Below are 22,180 nucleotides of genomic sequence, written 5' to 3'. Positions count from 1 at the left end.
GGAGCTGCATTTAAAACATGTAATTTGGACCATTATTAGGTGTTTCTGCGGCTTAGTAAGTGTAATCCTGCACAGGGTTAAAAATCGCGATCCCTTCCAGGTTTGTTGCCTACCTATTCGCCCCTTCCTGTTCCCCTGCTAATCTGCTGACACCTTTCTGTTCCTCCTTCCCACTCCACTAACTACCTGTTTCCCCCACTCTGCTTCTCGCCTACTTTCTGACAGTTTTCCTTACCAAAGTAAAATATCAGCTGCCTGGTTTCCATCTATCTGCTGCTACCCCTTTGCAGCCTCCCCCAGTCTGTTGCCTCCTGTATGTGCCCACTGTTCTGTTGCTAATGCTGCCTGTTCACTACCTTTCTGTTGCTTTTCCTGCTTGTCCCGCTGTCTGTTGTCACCTGACTCACCTACCTGCGTCCCCTTCTTCTGTCGCCTGTGAGTTCCTCTCCCAGTGTCCTGCCACTGCTTGTCTGTTTCACTCTGTCTGCATGGTTATTAATTTCTGCATATTTTTCCCAGTCTGCCACCTGCCTGCTCCCACCATATTCCCGCCTTTCTTTTTCCCTCCTATTCCCTCTTGTTGCTGACTGGCTGTACCTCCCTCGGTCTAATGCCACTTTCCCGTACCCAGTCTAATGCTGTCTGCTTGTACCTCTTCAGTTTGGTTTTGCCTGCCTATCTCCTCCTTGATTTATGGCTAACTACCTGCCCCTACTTTGCTGCCTTACTATTTATTCCTGCATGATCCCTCTCAGTCCACTGCCTGCCTATTCTTTACTGCATGCCCCCAGTCTGATGACTGCCTGTCCCTTGTCTGCTGTGTCCAGTCTTCTGCCGCATCCCTGTTCTGCCCTAGTAACCAACCAAATGCATGTTGCCCTCTAGCATGCTGCCCCCTGTCTATCAACCCCTTGGTCTATCACCATCTACTTAGCTCACCCTAGTATGTTACCACCCTCCTATCCGGCCAGTCTGTTGCCCACTGCCGCTTCAGGGTTAATTTAGGGGCAGTAATGGTTAATGGGGTGTTTAGGGTTAATTTAATGCTGAGGACTGAGGGTTAATTTAATAAAGTTAACTAAAGGTGCAGTTAGAGGTAAAACAATCTAAAGGTCGGCAATCTAAGGGGAATCTAAATCCTGGGGGCAGTTAAGATTATTAATGTATTTATTTATAAAAGTATGATGTCAGTGATATTCTCTGAATGGTTCGAATCTCTGAACGATTCTCTGCTTTCAGTGACATCGCTAGAGTAGGCAGACAGGCAGGAGGGTTCATTGACCCTAATGAAAGGGGCGGGGCCAATCGTCAGTTTGACTGCAGGGAGGGACTGGGGAAACACTAACTCCTATGAGTCACACTGAGTGACCCGAAGATTCGGATCATGAATCGGATCATTTCAATGAATGACTCGAAATGATCCGATTCACTTTACTGATCTGAACTTCGCATCACTACTTTGGGGTATATGAAGGGTTAATCCCTTCTTAGCAATTAAGCTTTCAGAGGCAAGGGAGATGTGTACAATGGAGCTACTCACGGGTCTCTCTCACAGTGATTATCAAATTCATTAATACGCTCCCCAGACCATTGCCAGCTACACGATCATCACACAGCTGAGGGATTCCCCGGCTTCTGCCACTTTAATCTGCGGTAAACCACAATTTCCTATGCAATGCTGCCACCGTGTGGTAGCACTTGCCCACCCACCTTTCTTGAGAACCATATTTATCTATTTAAGTGCTGGCAGCATTGCCTCGAATTTTAACCCAGAAACGGCCGGGGGGGGGGGGGGCGGTAGGGTGTATGATGTAGCTTGTATGAATGGTGTTTAGCCACCGTTAAGCTCACCAACTAAACATCGGGCTGGAAAACTGCAGTGGAAAGCAGTTGCCTTTAAAGAAGTTTGCAGTATGTTTATAGCAAGACAGATATAGCTTGTTCCAGAGATTATGGGTGGCTCTGAAAAGAGCCTTTGGTGATGTTTGCTAAGTGTCCTGCGGTTACCGATTACTGAACTCACTTGCTCTTGGCAGGTTTGTGGCTCTCTGTCTTCTTGGGCAAGAGCACGGCCTGGATGTTGGGTAGAACACCTCCCTGAGCAATGGTGACTCCTCCGAGCAGCTTATTGAGCTCCTCGTCGTTACGAACGGCGAGTTGCAGGTGGCGAGGAATGATACGGGTCTTTTTGTTGTCACGTGCAGCGTTACCAGCCAACTCCAGTATCTCAGCAGTCAGATACTCCAACACCGCTGCCAGATACACGGGTGCGCCGGCGCCTACTCTCTCGGCATAATTACCCTTGCGAAGAAGCCTATGCACACGGCCGACAGGGAACTGCAGACCAGCACGGGAAGAACGTGTCTTTGCCTTAGCGCGAACCTTTCCACCTTGTTTTCCTCTGCCAGACATGCTTTCGCTCAACAACCGCCTAATCAGTCAGTTAACTGTGAAGTTCCTTACGAAGACAAGCCGCTCACCTACCCTGTTATTTGTAGCTTCCCCCGTGACGCTCTTCGTCGCTGATTGGTTCCTTTACAAAACAGCCAATCGGGTGGAAATAGTCTGAGACACCAATCGGTGTAGGCACTGCGGTTCATGGGCGGCCGCATCTGCTCATGTGACAACCTCATCGAATCGGACGCGAGACAGCAGAACGGCCTTATTTGCATGCGGTGCCTATAAAGGGAAGGGCCCGGCGCAGTAATTTCAGTGTTAATCACGGTCTCTTGAATTGCGTGTTGAAAGGAAAGCAGACGCGATGCCTGATCCAGCCAAATCTGCGCCCGCTCCGAAAAAAGGCTCTAAGAAAGCTGTTACGAAGACCCAGAAAAAAGATGGGAAAAAGCGCAAGAAGAGCAGAAAGGAAAGCTACGCGATTTATGTCTACAAGGTACTGAAGCAGGTGCATCCCGACACTGGCATTTCCTCCAAGGCCATGGGCATCATGAACTCGTTTGTCAATGACATCTTTGAGCGCATTGCCGGGGAAGCTTCACGCCTAGCCCACTACAACAAGCGTTCCACCATCACTTCTCGGGAGATTCAGACTGCTGTACGCCTCCTCCTTCCTGGAGAGCTGGCCAAGCACGCTGTCTCAGAGGGCACCAAGGCTGTTACTAAGTACACCAGCGCCAAGTAAAGTTCTCCTCGTTCTTTCACTTTTTAAACAAAGGCTCTTTTGAGAGCCACCCACATCGTCCATCTCAGAGCTATGTAACTGATCTAGCGCTTTTGTCGGGGACATGCTAGCTCTGGGAAGAGCATTGAAATGTGCTTCTCACTCCTCCAGGTTAGCTGGGGTATCCAGACTGCTTGGGAAGAGAAGCCCAAGGTGAAGGGGCTCCTGTGACGGCACCGACCTGTACTCTGACTGGGTATTCCAGCTAATCGCTGATTTCTCCTGCTGGGACGCCGGAGATTAACCCCTTCACCGCCAGACAGAACCAGCGTTGCAGAGAGAAGGGGCTTCTTTACCACTGTGGCTAACCGAAGCTGAGCTACATCGTGGGTCTATTGTCCTGAAAAGGACAATGCGTGATCCTGGTAGAGGACACAGCTCTTCAGGAACCTCGGTGGCGCTGTAGTATACGGGCATTCCCAAATAATACATAACTCGGTTGTGTCGTGGGGAGGACATGTGGCACACGGACAGGATAACACATGAGGGGACGGCAAATGCATAATAAAATTCACCCACATACCGGGACATACAGAATACAGATAACTACCACAGACGGCACCTATTAAACCTGGGCCGTCCCGGCCCCCATTCAAGTGAGCCCCGCGCAAGCCTTTGGTGAACACCAGCTGCCGATCCCGGCACATGTTCTGCAAACGGGCCCAACTCCCAGCACTCCGATCCTGCCTGTAGCTCAATCTATAGCCAGACCCAGGCACTGTTCAGCTGGTTATTTCAAGGTGTGCATAGAAAAGCACGGGCAGACACAAGGACAACATGATCATAGCCTAAGAGAGGGTGTGGGTGGCTCTGAAAAGAGCCGTTGGGTGTTTCAGGGTCACGAGTCAACAAGCTTAACCTCCGAAACCGTACAGAGTACGGCCTTGGCGTTTCAAGGCATACACCACGTCCATAGCGGTAACGGTTTTCCTCTTGGCATGCTCAGTATAAGTGACTGCGTCACGAATCACGTTCTCCAAAAACACTTTGAGCACACCGCGGGTTTCCTCATAGATCAGCCCAGAGATACGCTTTACACCTCCTCTGCGAGCCAAACGGCGGATAGCAGGCTTGGTGATACCCTGATGTTATCCCGAAGCACCTTCCTGTGCCTCTTTGCGCCACCTTTTCCGAGTCCCTTACCTCCTTTGCCGCGGCCAGCCATAATCACGTTTACTCCACGAGTTCCACAGCACAAAACTCGCTGACGGCCAGCCCGCTTTCTTTTATACGTACTTGACGGACCTGATAGGGAACCGCACCATGATGCCTCAAGGGGGCGTTGCTATTTGAATATATGCTTCACGTTGGTTGGCTGGAGAAGCTTCCAAGCGTGCCTCAGACACCGATTGGCTATTTAGGAATATCAAAGGAAACCGGATATGAACAATTCAAACCAACCTCCTTTGCGCCACTCCCTACACCAAGCCCGCATCTGCTTTCAAAGATGCCTAGCCTTTATTAATCAAACCTCTCTACTGCATCAAGTACCTTAAGCTTCTGCCTCCCTCACCTCCACGTGATCGCTTTCGACGATCCCTCATTTACCACTAGGTGGCAGCATATCGCTGTAAATAAACGCCAAACGGCGGCCAAGATAAAGGCGGGCTTTTAGCTGTCGCCGTATCGCTGTTAACGGTCAGCCAGTACACAGTTTCACTAGGTAGGAGGCTGAACAAAAGAGAGGAGAAGAAATAAATAAAAAAAGAACCGCAGCTAACGAATACATGACCGATTCGAGCATTTAATTTAAATAAATAAAAAAAAGATAACGCTCCACACCGAAGTCTCTTGATCAAAGGCTGGCTTTTTCAATCCATCGTCCTAGCCTATGAAAAAGAGGGGCGTGATTAAGCGTATCCAATCACATTTACCGCTACTCTATAAAGTGATTGAGTTGGCCACAGAATCGTTACAGTTACGTTGTATCCGTCGGTGAATCGGCACGCAGCAGCATGGCTCGCACCAAGCAGACAGCCCGTAAGTCCACCGGAGGAAAGGCTCCTCGGAAGCAGCTGGCGACCAAAGCTGCGAGGAAAAGCGCTCCAGCTACCGGGGGCGTGAAGAAGCCACATCGCTACCGCCCGGGCACCGTAGCTCTAAGGGAAATCCGCCGTTACCAGAAGTCTACGGAGTTGCTTATTCGGAAGCTGCCTTTCCAGCGGCTGGTCCGTGAGATTGCTCAAGACTTCAAAACCGATCTACGTTTCCAGAGTTCTGCTGTTATGGCCCTCCAGGAAGCCAGCGAGGCTTACCTGGTGGGGCTTTTCGAAGACACCAACTTGTGCGCTATTCACGCTAAGCGGGTTACTATCATGCCAAAAGACATTCAACTGGCTCGCAGGATCAGAGGTGAACGTGCGTAAGTAAACGTGGTGTGGGGGGAACGCTGTTTCCCCCCTCACCCTCCCACAAAGGCTCTTTTAAGAGCCACCACATTGTCATTCAAACGAGCTTGTGTTTTGTGTTTCCCTTCGCATGCACGAAATGAACCCTGTTGCTCGCGCCCAAGCTTGAAATTTCCCACACCATTATCCCACTACCGAGCGAGCCGTTGAGCGGCCGAGTCCCCGGCTGGGCATAACGAGTAACGGCAAAGCACAATCTTTAAGCCCGCCCCTTATCTCTATTCTGTTACGGACAGAGCTCCGAGCGAGAGAGCGCTAGCCGAATGTCAACCCACGCTTCACGCACAAGTATGGGGCCAGGCCTTCAGCGGGTGGCCCACATAGCCGCGGCCGGGTGATTAAACGCTTTTTTTCTTTTTCGGAGGATATGATGGTTCTGAAAAGAACCTTTTGTGTGAAGAACTAAGTGGGAAAGCACACACCAGAGGCGCTCCAAAACCCCGCCCCCTCCTCACTTTCTGGGGGCTGCCTTCTTAGCCTTGAGCTTTGCGGGGCTTTTGGCTGCCTTGGGCTTTGTGGCCTTCTTAGCTGGGCTCTTGCCAGCTTTCTTCGCCTTAACAACCTTAGGCTTCTTGGGACTCTTGGCAGCGGCCAACGGTTTCTTGATCTTTTTCGGGCTTTTCTTCACTCCTGCAGGGGCTTTCTTGGGCGACTTCACAACCTTCTTAAGGGCTACTTTTTTAGGCTTTACGGGAGTTTCCTTCTTTGATGTCTTCTCTTTGCTCTCCAGCTGCTTCTTGTTCAGCTTGAAAGAGCCAGAGGCACCGCTGCCTTTCAGCTGGATCAGGGTCTCTTTAGACACCAGACCCTTGAGAGCGAGCTTCAGGCGGCTGTTATTCTTTTCTACGTCGTAGCCGCCAGCAGCGAGTGCTTTTTTAAGAGCTGCGAGAGACACTCCGCTGCGCTCCTTGGACGCAGAGACTGCTTTCACAATAAGCTCGGAGACACTGGGACCGGACTTCACAGGACGGCTTTTTGCAGCTGCCGGCTTCTTCGGCTGTTTCTTCTTGGAAGAGGTTTCTGCCGGGGAAGGAGCTGTCTCGGCCATCTCAATGCCTGGATACCGCCACAAAACAGTTGAAATCGCACGTCAACACGGGGTTAAACCGCCAGAAGTTTGGCTTTTATAGACGAGCTGCCGCACATTCATTGGTTCATGAGCAGTAACCTGCGAGTCTATGATTGGACGCCGTTTCTGAAACCTCCCCATGCTGCCGATCGCCGGGGCATCGCCGGATTTGCAGTCAGGGGGAGGGGGGTTTGAACGGAAAATATACTTACCGTTTGCTCGTAAACGTCTCATCACACTTCTAATTCAAAGCAGTTGAATTTCCTACACCGTGCAGCCCCCACCCCCCCCCAAAAAAAAACTGCCAGGGAACAGCACCCAAGAGGTGTGACATAATAAATAAATAAAATAATGAATACAGATAATTAATAAAATAATTTCTTTAATATCACCTATTAAAGATTAATTTACCCTTAAGCTTAATCGTAAATTTATATAACCCAATCATTAATTATTATTATATTAAGAATAGCCTAATATTTATACATTAAAGAATAACATTAAAAATTATGAATATTTTCAAGTAATAATTAAATAATTTAAAATAAATTGTATTTCTACTGCTAGTGCCTGGCTGCCTGCCGGTCTTAGGACTCGTAGTTGACAGGAGTTTACTTAGGGGTTATTTATTATTAACGTATTATATTATTTATTTATTATTCAAAATAATAAAAGTAATTATTAAGATTAGGTTTTGTCTTATCAGGACGTTTTATGTGCGAGAGTGTGTTTGTGTGTATTAGCGCGTGAGCATACGTCAGTGAGGAAAGGGTTATGCGTGAGAATGTGTTTGTGTGCATGCATCACTGTGTATTAATGATGTATATACTATTTCTTTAACGTGAGTGCGTGTGTATAGAACTAGAAAGGGAAAATAACAGGAAAGATCCTTGTGAATTGTTTGTGTGTGTGTGTGTGTGCTTGTGTGAACTCCGTAAAACACAGCTTTACATCTATGATCATATAGACTGACCTCTGTATAGTAACACACAGCCTGACTTATGACTATACGTTAATATTGGGGGCCCAGAGCAGCAGAGTTGACAAGGACTAGCGTGCCCGCCTCCCCCTGCCCTGTAATCAGCCCTTCGAAGGGTGAGCCGGCACCAGACTTACTTAAGAGGGCGGGGCTTCCTCTTCAGCAGCCGGCACCAATACAGAGACAGGGGAGGGACTATCTAGCCGTCTACTACCTGACGGCAGTCCCGGTGTATTGAGTGGTTGCGGTTTGGCAGCAGTCCCGGTGTCCTTGTTGCGGTTTGGCAGCAGTCCCGGTGTTCTTGTTGCGGTTTGGCAGCAGTCCCGGTGTATTGATTGGTTGGGGTTTGGCAGCTGTCCAGGCGTTCATTGACTTGGTGTTGTGATAAATGAATGCCGGCGAGGAGAGGGTGCCGAATGTTAGGTTAATACGTACGTGTTTGTTTTATATTAAATATATAAAGATAAATACGTTATTTTTGCAGTTGTAAAACCTTTTTTTTTTCTCAAGCATAATTAAGACATTCAGAACGAACAAAATACGTTGCAAACGTTCCTTTAATTGTCACGTAACAGGAGGGGACGCTTCTCCGTGCGGATTGAGAAAGCTCACACAGCTCCCTGACGGCGACTCGGATGATTGACTGCCACGCGGGGGCCACTCTCCCACAGCTTCCTGACGGCCACTCGGCCTCCCCTCCAGAAGGCCACTCGGGAGCCCCCACCCACAGCTTCCAGACTGCCATTTGGGGGCCCACATCCCAAGGATTCTAGGGGGCCACCCAATGGGGGGACCCCCTCAAACTGCTTCCGGACTGCCACTTGGGGTCCCCCTCCCAAGGATTCCAGACTGCCACTTGGGAGCCCCCCTCCCACAGCTTCTGAATGGTCACGTGGGAGGCCCCCTCCCACAGCTTCCGGACTGCCACTAGGGGTCTCCCCCTCTGAAACTTTCCAGACTGCCTCTCGGGGGGCCCCCCTCCCAAGGATTCCCGACTGCCACTTGGGGTCCCCCCTCCCAAACCTTCCAGACTGCCTCTAGAGGGCCCCCCTCCCAAGGATTCCAGACTGCCACTTGGGGTCCCCCCCCTCCCACAGCTTCTGGACTGCCACTCGGGCCCCCCAAAGCTTCCGGACTTCCACTCAGGGGGCCCCTTCCCACCGCTTCCTGGCCTCATAATGTGTATTTATACCAGCAATGTATTATATATATAAATAAAGTTAGTTCCATTTATATGTGATGGCTCAGAGTAGTAGTATTGTTCGATAAATAAATTACACTGACATACTATATACGGTGCTGCAGAGTATGTTAATGTATTCTGTTACAGTATTATATAATTGTGGCATATTTGTTACATTGTGCATTCTATTTGATAATGTCATATATATATGTTCATTGTCGCTTCCCAATGTTATTTCTTTGATTTACTGTAAAAGTTATGCCATAGTTAGTAAAGGCAGACAGATGCCCAGACTCTTCTTTAATTCTCTGATCAGGCCCCAGTTACCCCTGCATTCCTGTGAAAATATGTTGTCGTTCCATGTCAGTAATGTCACAGAGCTGGCTAGTACGACCGACTACCTCCGCTGACTTGTGCTCCCTTAGCCTTGGACAACACTCCCTTCCCAGATTCCCCAGTCACTAGCAGTGTAGGGTATATAAAAATGAAGAACACTTTATTTTTTACACACATGGCTAGATATAGACAGCAAAGTGAACATTAACATAAACAATCAGGTATTGGATTACAACGGCTACAGAACCGCCCCCTTAATCTGGTTAATTTGGACTCCCAAGGGCAATAGGGTCATTAAAGTGATTAACAATACAATGGGGTCCCCACCTCCACTATATATTACTGGCCAACATTTCCAGGGAAAAGAATGGTTTGGCCGGTGTCAGAGACAATTCTTGCGTGGAAAGAGTTAAAATGCTAGCGTGTTAAATGTCCATGGGTTGCCTAGTGTTTTTTTTAAAATGTATGATTTGATGGTGTGGTAACTTGTCTTCTCCCCATAAACAAAGGGAATAGGTTAAGGTGGGCGTTCTTAGAATCCTTCCCTCCCACAGTTCACTAAAGGAAGTGATGAAACAGGATGTGATGTCAAATGAAGGGTATATAATATAATACCACAGATGGACTCTTTCAGTTCTTTTTGCTTTTCCTCCACGGTGGATGTGGGGAGAGTCAGCTCCCAGCAGTGAGCTATTATCGGATTTGGAGGTTTGACATTGGGTGAGATCAAATTGTGTTGAAGGGAATTGTTATCTGTATAGAGAGAGAGATAAAAGGGGGTTGTTGTCCTGTGGGTTTTGGCTAGGCGTGTGTATATGAAATAAATGTGTTTGCTGTGTTGTTACCTTATAATAAATACCTTTTTAATGTAGACGAACCTTTGTGAGATATATTTTTATATTTGGTTTAAGCACCACAGATGGGTAAATTGAATTGGCCGGGTTCAACAATGTCCCAAATAACACGGGGGGGCAGTGACCACACGTCACATTTCCAATTTGAAAAATGCACACTTTTCAAATGTGGCCTTTTAACCCCCCAGACGAGGACAACAGTCCCACTCGCCAGGGCAGGGAGGCAGGGTCCATAATCTGTGGGTAGCAGGCCTGCGTTCGGTCCTCTCCAGGGGCCCCAGTGATGGACCCTTCCGTCACACACTCCATCACACTGTTGAGGTGTAAATATACTAAGTATGCACTGAGTTCAGCCTTTGGAAATTGAGAAACAATTTATTTTTAGTGCCTTTATTAACTAGCAAATCCGTCAACACTGAAATCTGGCACAGAAAAAGATGGAAAATCTTTTAGTTATCCCACTGCTGCCACCACATCTGTCACGGTCAGGACTACTTGCCAAGCTGTGACGGTGTGGAGGGTGTGGGCATGAAGTGGTTAATATCACCAGGCCTCTGTATTTACTATCTTCCCCACTTAACAAGGCATCAGTTATACCAAATGAACCCCCAAATCCTACCTTTATCCCCTCAGGTAGTCTGCCACCACCAGGGCCGGCCCGACAATGGAGCCGAGTGGGGCAACCGCTCCAGGCGGCACTTTTGAAGGGGCGGCACCAAGCCCTTTTTTTTTTTAAGGCGAAAGAGAGAGAAAGGGGCGCCGAGTGGTTTTCGCTTACCAAGCTGTCAGTACCCGCTCGGTGCCCCTCTCTCTCTCCTCTGTGGCAAATCTCCCTGTTCGGTCTCGGTGCCGGCTTGTAATGCTGAGTGCCGGAAGATTACCTAATTTCCGGCGCTCAGCATTACAAGCCGGCACCGAGACCGAACAGGGAGACTCGCTGCAGGACTGCTGAAAGGTTAGTATAAGGGGGGGGGGGCGGAGGGAGAGGAAGGGTAGATGGGGGGGGGGGCTGCATTTTAAAATTCGCCCCAGGCGAAGAGAAATCCGAATTAGAACATTTATCTCTCTATATATATATATATCAACCCACCACGTATTTGCCCGAATATAGGCCGCACTTTTTCCCCCCACTTTAAGTCTTTAAAGTGGGGGTGCGGCCTATATTCGGGGTCTAGCGCCCGACGCCTGGGACATGCAGTCCTGATAAGACAAAACCTAATCTTAATAATTACTTTTATTATTTTGAATAATAAATAAATAATATAATAGGTTAATAATAAATAACCCCTAAGTAAACTCTTGTCAACTACGAGTCGTAAGACAATCATCAGACCGGCAGGTAGAAATACAATTTATTTTAAATTATTTAATTGATTATTATTAATTAAAAATATTCATAATTTTTAATGTTATTCTTTAATGTATAAATATTAGGCTATTCTTAATATAATAATTAATGATTGGGTTATATAAATTTACGATTAAGCTTAAGGGTAAATTAATCTTTAGGTCATTTTAAAGAAATTATTTTATTATCTGTATTCATAATTTTATTTATTTATGTCACACCTCTTGGGTGCTGTTCCCTGGCAGTTTTTTTTTTTTTTGGGGGGGGGTGGGGGCTGCACGGTGTAGGAAATTCAACTGCTTTGAATTAGAAGTGTGATGAGACGTTTACGCGCCTGCATCCTACTCTCTGATACGCTCAGACAGCCTCCCCTGCCGGAGGTTGTTTATGCTCGCATCGCCGCAGCCGGTGAACATCTACGCAATGTACATTAACAATCTTCCTTGCCGGTACTTCCCACGGCGGAGGGGGTAGAGTGGCAGCAAATCTCGGGGAGGGGGGGATAGAGTGGCAGCATATCTCGGGGGTGGCAGAATTATTTATTTTTTTTAAAAAGCACCTAACTTTTAGGGTGCGGCCTATATTCGGGTGCGTCCTATATTCGAGCCAATACGGTATATATCCTCTAGAACTTAATAACAATACGGTAACGTGTTATCCTCTCTTAGGGTTTGTGGATATCTATACTAGAGCTAGAGCCGGCCTTAGGTGTTCTGGCGCCCTGTGCGGACTAGTTCTCTGGCGCCCCCCCCATCCCCCAAAAAGAAAGGGAAAAAAATCTTGTCACGGAACTCCCCTTTCTCACTATCTATCCCCTCTCCCCCTTTATCACTATCACCCACCTCTGCCCCTTCTCACGAACTCCCCCCCCGCCCCATCTCACTGCCTTCCCCTCCCCCCTCTCCCTACTTCTCATTATCCTTACCAGGCCCGGACTGGCCATCGGGCACACACGGTGAGCTGGGCCGCGGCAGGGCCGGATTGACTTAGGGGCTGATGGAGCCGCATCTCCAGGCCCCTACCTTAAAATATTCCCAGGCAGGACCCGACTGACTGGGCCTATGCGGCCTTTACGGCCACATTAACGCAGGGCATAAGGGGCACCTGCCCCATAAGCCTGCCGCAACTGCGACCGGGTCCGCCACTCTAAGGGGCCGCGAAGCCCCCACCAGGGCCGGCCTTACGGGTGTGCGGCCGCACAGGGTTTAAATTAAAACATTGGGGGGGGGTTGTTTTTGTTAACTTTATTTAACATGGAGGATGTTAAATAAAGTAAAAAAAGAACCCCGATGTTTTAATTTAAGCCCTGTGCGGCCGCAGACCCCTAAAGCCGGCCCTGGTGGGGGCTTCCCGACCCCTTAGAGTGACGGACCCGGTCGCAGTTGCGGCGGGCTTAAGGAGCAGGTGCCCCTTATGCCCTGCGTTAATGCGGCCGTAGAGGCCGCTTAGGCCCAGTCAGTTCGGTCCTGACTGGGCCTATTTTAAGGTAGGGTCCTGGAGCTGCAGCTTCATCAGCCCCTAAGTCAATCCGGTCCTGCCGCCGGCCCGGTCGCAGTTGCTGCTTGCTCCGGCAACAAGGTAAATAGGGTGAGGGAGGGGGGTGCAGTGAGAAGGGGCAGAGGGGGGGTTAGATAGTGAGAGGGGGTACAAATTGAGAAGGGGGTACAACATAGTGAGAAGGGGCAGATAAGATGGGGAGAGGGGGTAGTGTGAATGCGTATGAGAATGAATAAATGTGTGGATGAATTGTGTGAATGCGCATGACAATTAATGAATTCATGTGTGGATGAATTGCTTGAATGATTTGTGAGACTGCATTAATGAATGTGTTAATGATCTGTGTGAATGAGTGAGTAAATGCAAAGATGGTACATGAAGGGTGGGCTTTAACAATAAATAAATAAATAAATAAAAATGGGCTGCTCAGGCTTAAATGCCCGGGCCTATTTTCTGTCCTAGTCCGGGCCTGATCCTTACTTACCTTGTTGAGTCCTGCGGTGGGAGTGGGAGGCGTCCGTCTACCGCGGTGCATGCTTCACAGCTGAGCGCTGGAATATGACATCATATTTTGGTGCTCAGCATGAAACGCCGGCACCGCGACGGAGTCACGGAGAGTGAGGGGCACCGATCGGTTGCTGAAAACTTCACGAGCGACCGCTCGGCGCCCCTGCCCAGGACTTAAATTAAAACATTGGGGTTTTTTTTTGTTGTTTTAACTGTAACATCCTCCACCAGCTGATGTTGACCCTGGGCCGGAGGGCATCAACAGACACCACAGTCGCAACATAGTTCACACCACCTGATGTTGGCCCTGGGCTGGAGGGTGTAAACATACACCACCGTCGCCTCAGGGGCAACATACTCCACCCCCACCTGATGTTGACCCTGGGCCGGAGGGTGTCAAAAGACACCACCGTTACCTCGGGCGCAACATACTCCACCACCAACTGATGCTGACCCTGGGCCAGAGGGCGCCAACAGCTACCACTGTCACAACATACTCCACACCACCTGATGCCCTCCGGCCGAGGGCCAACATCAACAGACACCACCGACGCCTTGGGTGCATTATACTCGGCCACCACCTAAAGTTGAACCTGGGCCGGAGGGCGTCAACAGACACCACCGTCGCCTCACGGGCAAAATACTCCACACCCTCCGGCACAGGGTCAACATCCGGTGGCGGTCAGCAGACACCACCGTCGCCCCAGGGAAAACATACTCCACCACCACCTGATGTTGACCCTGGGCCGGAAGGTATCAACAGACACCACCGTCACCTCAGGGGGAAACATACTCCACCCCCACCTGATGTTGAACCTGGGCCGGACAGCGGCAAGAGACACCACCGTCGCCACAGAGGCAACATGCTCCACCACCACCTGATGTTGACCTTGGGCCAGACGGCGCCAACAGACACCACCATCACAACATACTTCACACTGTGACGGGACCGACCTGTACCCCGACTGTGTACTCCCGCCAAATGTTGCTTCCTCCTGACGGGACACCAACAAGTAACCCCTTCAGCGCGGGGCAGAACCAGCTTTGTAGATAGAACACAAGGGGAAGGACAGAATGACATGAGACATAAATAATTACATTAATTGGGGACGTAGACGTGGAATGACGATAGACATATAATTGGCTTGAGACAGACAATGGCCAGGACACAGGGATAACAGGAGCTCACAGGATTAACAGCTACCTGTTATGTAATTGATAATTAGGTATGCAGCAGTGACACCTAGTCCTACCTACAGGGGGTCTTAAGACAACGGGGAAACACACATTAACAGGGGAAACACTTCACACCTATACAATTAACAATGCTAAGACAATCAGCCTTTTTCCTACCACAGGATCCTGTATCCACACACAGAAGTCTCTACAAGGCCTGGGCCCATAGTCGATAGGCAGGAGGCTGGCTCTCAGGCCTCTCCAGGGGCCCTAGTGATGGAGGGTTCTGTCACATCCCTAATCTCCCTTAACATCCCTTCTCGGACAGACTCAGGAACTCGGTACGCCGCTTGGCGTAACGCTGTCTGCCCTGGAGTCTCCACGCGGTGGTGCATCCGGGGAGGGCAGAGAATAAGCCGCTTCTCTGGTCTAACAGCTGGCGAACTTGGGACTTCTGGGATTCCCCTGTATCGCGCCAAATTCCCTCGTCCCTGACGCTACCTGGGGCAACGGTAATCCCTCAGGGTCATCTATCGCCGGGGTGCAAATAACTGCTACTTCCTCGGGACGCTCCTGGTAGGCTTTCAACATGTTCACACGGAAGGGTCGCTGGATCCTTCCGTCTGCACGTTTAGCTACCATGTAGGTGGTGTTGCACAGTTGCTTCACCACCCGATACGGTCCCTGCCACACCACCTGCAGCTTATCCTGACGGGATGGTTTAAGCGCTAGGACCTTCTGCCCTACTTCGAAGGCGAGGCTCCGTGGCGGTCCGGTCGTACCACCGTTTCTGCCAACCTTGCGCCACTTGAAGGTTTTCCCGGACCATGTCCGTGTGGTCCTTCAATCTATCCCAGAAGGCCAACACGTACTCTACTATGGTCGGCCCTTCGGTCCCTGCCAGTGCTCTCTAAGCAAATCTAGGGGGGTAACAGGTGGCATAGTCCACGACAGTGAGGATAAATTTCCCTTGTTACTCCCGGTAGCATAGGAGATAGCTCCGCCTATCCGAATAGGGCAGGAAAGATTTAAACCCCCAGAACCTCCCCTTTACCCACAGTTCTTTCCTGCCCTAGCCGGGTAGGTACATCCCCCGTTTGTTGTTTTCAGAGCTCGTGGCAGAGCACTCCTGTCCAGCGCTGCAGTCCCGCTTTGGGTAGCGGGCAAGCGTTTCTCGGCTGTTTTAGCCCTCTCCGGCCCGGTCCTCGGTAGGAACCTGTTTACCGGAGCAGGGAAAGGCTCCTTTACTCAGGGTCCTCGGTAGGACTCTAGCCTACTTACCTTTAGCAGCCCTTGGGCGGGCTAACTGGAAGCAGAACGCCGGGACTCTGCTTCAGTCTGCCGACGATTTCAGCCAGGAAGCGTCTGATCTTTGCGGTGGCGTGCTTCCGGTTTCATCTCAGTCTGCCAGGAGGCATCTGAGGTCAGGAAGGGGGCAGATCTGTAAGCAGCTCTCAGGTCAGAGAAGGTTTTTGGCAGTTTTCTGGACCTTTTTCTCTCGGTTTGGTAAGGTTTTTTATTAGCTTGTACTGCTTTACAGTTTTCTTCTGATGAAGAGTCCTGGCTTCCTGAGATTTTCTGATAAGCCAGACCTCCCTGAAGAATCACGAGCCCCTAGGAAGGCTGCATCCAAGACGAAACATTTTGCCTGTAAAAACTACAATGTCTGACGCCTCTAGGAAATTTTGCTCATCCTGCCTCAAAGCCAGAGAGGAGTCCATTTCAGAATTCAAGGAATGGATGAAGGCTGAGCTTCAGTCCACTTTTCAGCAGATTAAAACCTCGGTTATGGATTCTTTACCTCAGCCTAGATCTGTGGGCCCCTCTGGTCAGGATCCTTACACTTCAGATTCTGAAAAGGAATGGCAGATGTAAGATCCTGAATCCCTAGAGGATGGGGAACTATCGGAAGAATCCTTCTTCTTTCCAGCAGAAGAAGTAAACAAGCTGGTTACTGCCGTAAGGGCTGCTCTGGATCTGGAAGAAGAGCAGCCAAAAGACAAACCAGGGCTCCTTTAAGAAACCTAAGGTTTTTCCTATTCATGAAACCTTAAAATCCATAATCACTGACCAGTGGAAGGCTCCGGAAAGAAGGCTAACTACCTCTAAAAGGGTGTCCAGACTCTTTCCTTTTCCAGACGATTTCTCTGAGCTCTGTTCAACTCCCAAAGTTGATGCTCCAGTGGCCAGAGCCACCGGAAGATCTGCTATACCTTTAGAAGATTCCTCTCATTTTTCGAATCCCATGGATAGGAAGGCAGAAGGGGCAGCTAAGACATCTTTTGAAGCCTCAGCAGCTATCTTTAAGCCAGGCATTGCAGCAGCCTCAGTAGCTAGGGCTATGCGCTTATGGCTTCAACAAATTGAAGATGATATCCTAAGCTGTGCAGGAGAAGAGGATAGGTGGCCGGTTAGGGGGATGTTGTGTCCCTTCTTATAAAAGGCAACTTGTCCCATAATACACAGTTTTTCTTTTGTTGTACCTAAAGACTAGCCTCGCCTGGTTATTTGGGTACTGGATAGCGATATCACTTTGCTTGGGGATATTGCCTACAGATTGCGGTAGGTTATCGTCCTGAAGGGAGAAGTAGTTCTTGCCGTAAAGGGACAACCTTAGGTCCCTGATCAGTCCATCAGAGTGGCCCTCCAGGAGGCTGTTTTACCCCGGGGTCAGTGTCTTCCAAGCTCCGAACAACGGATTACAGTCCAGTGGGAACTACGGATGTCATTCCTGGGACAGCAACCCCAAGAGCAATGGGTATCCGTCAGATCATCAGATGGGTTAAAATGTGTGGATATATTAATTATTGGTGATTTATGTATTTTCCCCATATATGTGGGGTTTATTTGTGTAAACTTTGTTCTCCCTCATGTCCTATCCTATCCATGTGCCACATGCCCTGCCACCGGACTTCTAAGCCTGTATAACCCGGACGCCGTCGGCCTGACCACAGCACTATCGTATGGAGATACCCCACTGGTGGTGGGTGTGACGGCCCTGGGTTAATCGGTGCCATCTCTAGTAGTTGTCATGACCATCCGGCGTTAAAATGTCCCAAGAGCAATGGGTATGCGAATTGGAAAAGATGGTCTGTGACGGCCCCGGGTTAATCGGTGCTGTCACATTTTAATCCGATGGGTTAAAATGTGTGGATATATTAATTATTGGTGATTTATGTATTTTTTCCCATACACGTGGTGTTTATTTGTGTGTACTTTGTTCTGCCTCATGTCCTACCCTATCCCTGCCCCTGGACTTTTAACCCCGTATAGCCCGGACATCATCGGCCCGACCACAGCAAGGATGCACGGAGATACCCAACGGGTGGTGGGGGCACGGACCAGGGGTGATTCGGGGAAGAACCCTCCTATAGATTCCCAGCAGCTGTTCTATGTTGTTTGCCCGGGGTGGGTTGATATATATATACAGAGAGATAAATGTTCTAATTTGGATTTCTCATGAATCCGGTATCAAAATCGTGAGTGGTGGCCAGGCCGGATTGACTTAGGGGCTGATGGAGCTGCAGCTCAAGGCCCCTACCTTTAAAATAGGCCCAGTCAGGACCGAACTGACTGGGCCTATGCGGCCTCTACGGCCGCATTAACGCAGGGCATAAGGGGCACCTGCTCCTTAAGCCCGCCGCAACTGCGACCGGGTCCGTCACTCTAAGGGGTCGGGAAGCCCCCACCAGGGCCGGCCTTACGAGTATGCGGCCGCACAGCGTTTAAATTAAAACATCGGGGTTTTTTTTTTTTTTTGTTTTTTTTTGTCAAATCTCCGTTTATTGAATATGCATAACATCCAAAAACAGCAGGTATAAAACATAGAAGCACAGTATGCATAACGTGATACAAATCAAAAGAAAATCAGATACATTGGATCCAGGAAGACACAATAACAATTGAAACAGTGACCGCAGAATAGCCGGATCACCAAAAGACGACATACCAGGGCCCGTAAAAGCCATACGAGAAGCAGTGTCAAGACACAACCTGAAGCCGAATACGGGCAGGCGATACATATAGCAACGGAGAGGCAACAAAAGTAATATGAACAAAGAAAACAAGGAAAACAGAGCGCACACTGTCTCGAGAGAACTCAAATAAAGGCACTCGCGGAAGCAGACACAAAACAGTCATCGTATACACATCCAGTTATAGGAAAACAACAAAGGAGGAGGGAGGCCAGAGGGCATGGGACGGCATGACGGAGGTACAGGCATGGTGGGATGCCCACAGGCCTCACGTAGACCAATGAAAGGGAGTTCAGACAAGGAAGATCAATAGCAAATATCGAGGAGGCGGGGGGAGGACAAAAAAGCCACCCAGGGGAGCCAGGTCACATCGTGGGTAAATTCCTTGCCCCGGGAAATAGCCACCAAACCCTCCATTTGATAGATAAAGTTAACCCTGGCCAGCCAAGCGTCGGTGGGAGGGGTAACCTGGATCTTCCAATAACGGGGAATAACCGACTTAGCAGCCTGTATTAGGTGAATGAGCAAAGACCCTCTATAAGTATTAACTGGGGAGGCCGTGTGATGCAGGAGGAGGGCGGCCGGAGAGGCCACAAAGTCAGGATCAGCTATTTCCTTTATCACCCGTACCACCGCGGACCAAAAGGGACGGATGTCTCTGCAGTCCCACCACAGATGAAGGTAAGAGCCATTAGAGACACCACACCTCCAACACAGGGGGGAAACAAGGGGGAGAAAGTGGTGCAACTCCGAGGGGACCTTATACCAACGCGTCAAAAACTTGTAGGAACATTCCTGCACTCTACTAGAGATACTACCCCTATGGGTGAACAGTATCATCTTATCCCAGTCCTCCTCGGAGAAAGGGATCCCTAGATCCCTTTCCCAAAGACACAAAAAGAACGGCTTAGCGTTACAATGCACTTCCAATAGCTGGGAATAGAGGTGGGAGAGCAAGTGAGCTGGTTCCTTATCTAGAATACAAAGCTTTTCTAAGTTGCTTAACTCCCTAGTAACCTGGGGATCAGGGAGTAAAGTAGAGACATAGTGCTTAATTTGGTGGTGGACAAAGAGCTGCCTAAAGGATGGGGGAGCTTGTCTCGTAAGGTCACGAATCGGACGAAAGGCACCGCTCTTCAGGAGCTGGTGGACCCTAATAGGTCCAGAAGACGACTGAGGGAACAGGGCACGTAAGCCACCTCGAGTAGTGGAGTCCAGCGCGGGATTGTGCGTAAGAGGCAACAGAGGACTCGGGACAGAAGTCAAGAGTCGACGAGAGGCTACGCGTTTCAGAACGCCCAAAGTGGCGGGGATCGTAGGGTGATTAGAAGGCACACGCATCGCACAGCGATCCGGCAGCCACGGGGCCACTGCAATAGGGTGAGGGAAGAAAGAGTCCTCTAGGGGGATCCAAAGTTTGGGTGCCGCAATGGACCACTCCACCAGGCGACGGAGATGAGAAGCCATCCAATACCATTCGATATTGGGTACTCCCATGCCACCCCTGTGTTTGGGCCTGGACAAATGAGAAAGGGCAAGCCTGGTATTCCGACCAGCCCATATGTAATTCCGGAAAATCTTATGACACTTCCGAAAATACGCCTTCGGGAGAAAAATAGGTAAGCACTGTATGACGTACAGGAATCTAGGGAGAACGTTCATCTTCAGGACCCCTATGCGTCCAAACCAAGAAATGTGTGGGACTGACCATTTGCGAAGATCCGCGAGTGCAGAAGAGAGTAAGGAGTCAAAATTTAGGGACTGAAGCAGGGAAAGATCTGAGGGGATCCACAGCCCCAGGTATTGAATTGCGGACTCCGCCCATTTAAAGGGGAAAGAGTGGATAATATTCGTTTTAGTCAGAGCAGGGACATTGAGTCCCAGAATTTCTGACTTTTGCAAATTGATTTTGTAATTGGAAAGGTCCGCGAAAACGCCTAATTCCCTAACTATGTGTGAGAGGGAAATGCCCGGTTGGGTGACCATGCATAACATGTCATCTGCAAATATGGCGAGTTTGTGAATATGATCAGCAACCACGAGTCCAGAAATGTTAGCATTCGTTCGTATGGCCTGCGCCAGGGGCTCCATAACTAGGATAAACAGTAGCGGAGAAAGGGGGCAACCCTGCCTCGTGCCGTTCCTAATGTCAAAAGCATCAGAGAGGATACCATTCACTTTAACTCGTGCCGAGGGGTTGGCATATAAGGCTCTGACCATATTGAGGAAATGGCTCGGCAGGCCGATCGATTCCAGGACTCGGAACATAAATGGCCAAGAGACCCTATCAAACGCCTTTTCGGTGTCCATAGATACTAGCGCATACGGTGTCCCGAGCTCACGAGCCATGGACATCAGGTTTAACACCCTAATAGTATTATCCCTGGCCTCCCTCCCGGGCACAAAGCCCACCTGGTCCCTGTGGATTAGCGAAGGAATAAAGGAACGAAGGCGTAAAGCCATAATTTTCGCCATGAGTTTGAGATCGGCGTTAATGAGGGAAATGGGGCGATAATTAGCACAGAGTTCAGCGTCCCGACCCGGTTTAGGGATCACGACAATATGCGCCAGGTTAGTATGGGGGTCTGGGATAGCACCGTCAGCCAAAGAATTGAAAAGGGTGGTTAGGTGAGTGCCCAGGACCGGAAAGAAACGATCGTAATAACGGCTAGTGAGGCCGTCCGGGCCAGGGCTTCTGCCCTTAGGGGTCAATTTGAGTGCAGCCTTCACCTCATCACACGTTATGGGTATATCTAAAGCCGTTTTAGCGCCTTCAGTCAAGCGTCGGGGCAGGAATTTCGCTAAATAAGTGGCGATGGAGGCATCATGATGCGAGTGTCGGTCAGACAAGGGGGGCAAATTATAGAGGGAGCGGTAGTACTCCCTAAAACACTGGGCAATAGCTGAGGATTCCGATAACAGTGTACCTGATTGTCTCCTAATCTTCGGTATGAACGCGGAGGCCCGTTTGGACCGCAAAGCTCTAGCGAGAAGCTTGCCTGGCCTATCTCCCAGTTCATAAAAAGCTCTACGCGCCAAAAGGAAGGAGCGCTTCACCCTAGCATCTAAAAGGGAGGATAACTGCTGCCTAAGAGACTGAAGGCGGGGTAGAATGGTCGGGTCTAAAGAGGCTTTATGAGATTGTTCCAGAAGGGAAATCTGGCTATGTAGTGATAACACAGCGGCCAGTTTAGCTTTCTTCTGCTGGGAGCCCAAATTAATAAGATGACCCCGAATCACGGCCTTATGGGCCTCCCACACTGTGGGGAAAGGGACCTCACCCGTGTTATTCTCTAAGAAATAGTTTTGAAGATGCAGAGAGAGATCAGAAAGAGAGGCGGGATTATCAAGGAGATTTTCGTTCAGTCTCCAACTCCAGGTCTTGCCCCTGGGCGATGATAAGCAAAACGAGAGGTGCACTGGAGCATGATCGCTGAACGAACGAATACCTATGTCCGAGGAATGTAACTGGAGCATGTGATGGTGCGATAAGAATAACATATCAATCCGGGAATACCGGTTGTGGGGGGGAGAAAAAAAGGTGTAATCATTCGTGTCAGGATGCTGGGATCTCCACACATCAACCAACTGGTTAAGGTGCAGGGCCCTGCGCACCCTCCTGATGTGGCGGAACGGAATATGGGAAAATTGGGAAGATGAATCCCTCA

General features: G+C 49.5%; 4 protein-coding genes across 4 annotated transcripts; 2 read left to right on the top strand and 2 right to left on the bottom strand.

Annotated features, from left to right (window-relative positions):
- Positions 1-2,019: 2,019 nt before the first annotated feature.
- Positions 2,020-2,412, bottom strand: LOC149279637 (histone H2A type 2-B). The gene has a single exon (XM_089501024.1). It carries the CDS (start codon positions 2,410-2,412, stop codon positions 2,020-2,022), a length of 393 nt encoding a protein of 130 aa, XP_089357150.1.
- A 349-nt stretch (positions 2,413-2,761) lies between these two features.
- On the top strand, positions 2,762-3,142 carry LOC149279636 (histone H2B 1.1-like). The gene has a single exon (XM_089501025.1). It carries the CDS (start codon positions 2,762-2,764, stop codon positions 3,140-3,142), a length of 381 nt encoding a protein of 126 aa, XP_089357151.1.
- A 1,994-nt stretch (positions 3,143-5,136) lies between these two features.
- On the top strand, positions 5,137-5,547 carry LOC149279635 (histone H3). Its single transcript, XM_089501023.1, has one exon. It carries the CDS (start codon positions 5,137-5,139, stop codon positions 5,545-5,547), a length of 411 nt encoding a protein of 136 aa, XP_089357149.1.
- A 493-nt stretch (positions 5,548-6,040) lies between these two features.
- Positions 6,041-6,637, bottom strand: LOC149279634 (histone H1.4-like). The gene has a single exon (XM_089501022.1). It carries the CDS (start codon positions 6,635-6,637, stop codon positions 6,041-6,043), a length of 597 nt encoding a protein of 198 aa, XP_089357148.1.
- Positions 6,638-22,180: the final 15,543 nt, after the last annotated feature.

The sequence above is a fragment of the Sceloporus occidentalis genome, unplaced genomic scaffold, assembly GCF_023333645.1.
Source record: "Sceloporus occidentalis isolate IW3139 unplaced genomic scaffold, rSceOcc1.0.p SCAF_161, whole genome shotgun sequence".
Taxonomy (NCBI): Eukaryota; Metazoa; Chordata; class Lepidosauria; order Squamata; family Phrynosomatidae; genus Sceloporus; species Sceloporus occidentalis.
This window is presented reverse-complemented; position numbering and strand designations above follow the sequence as displayed.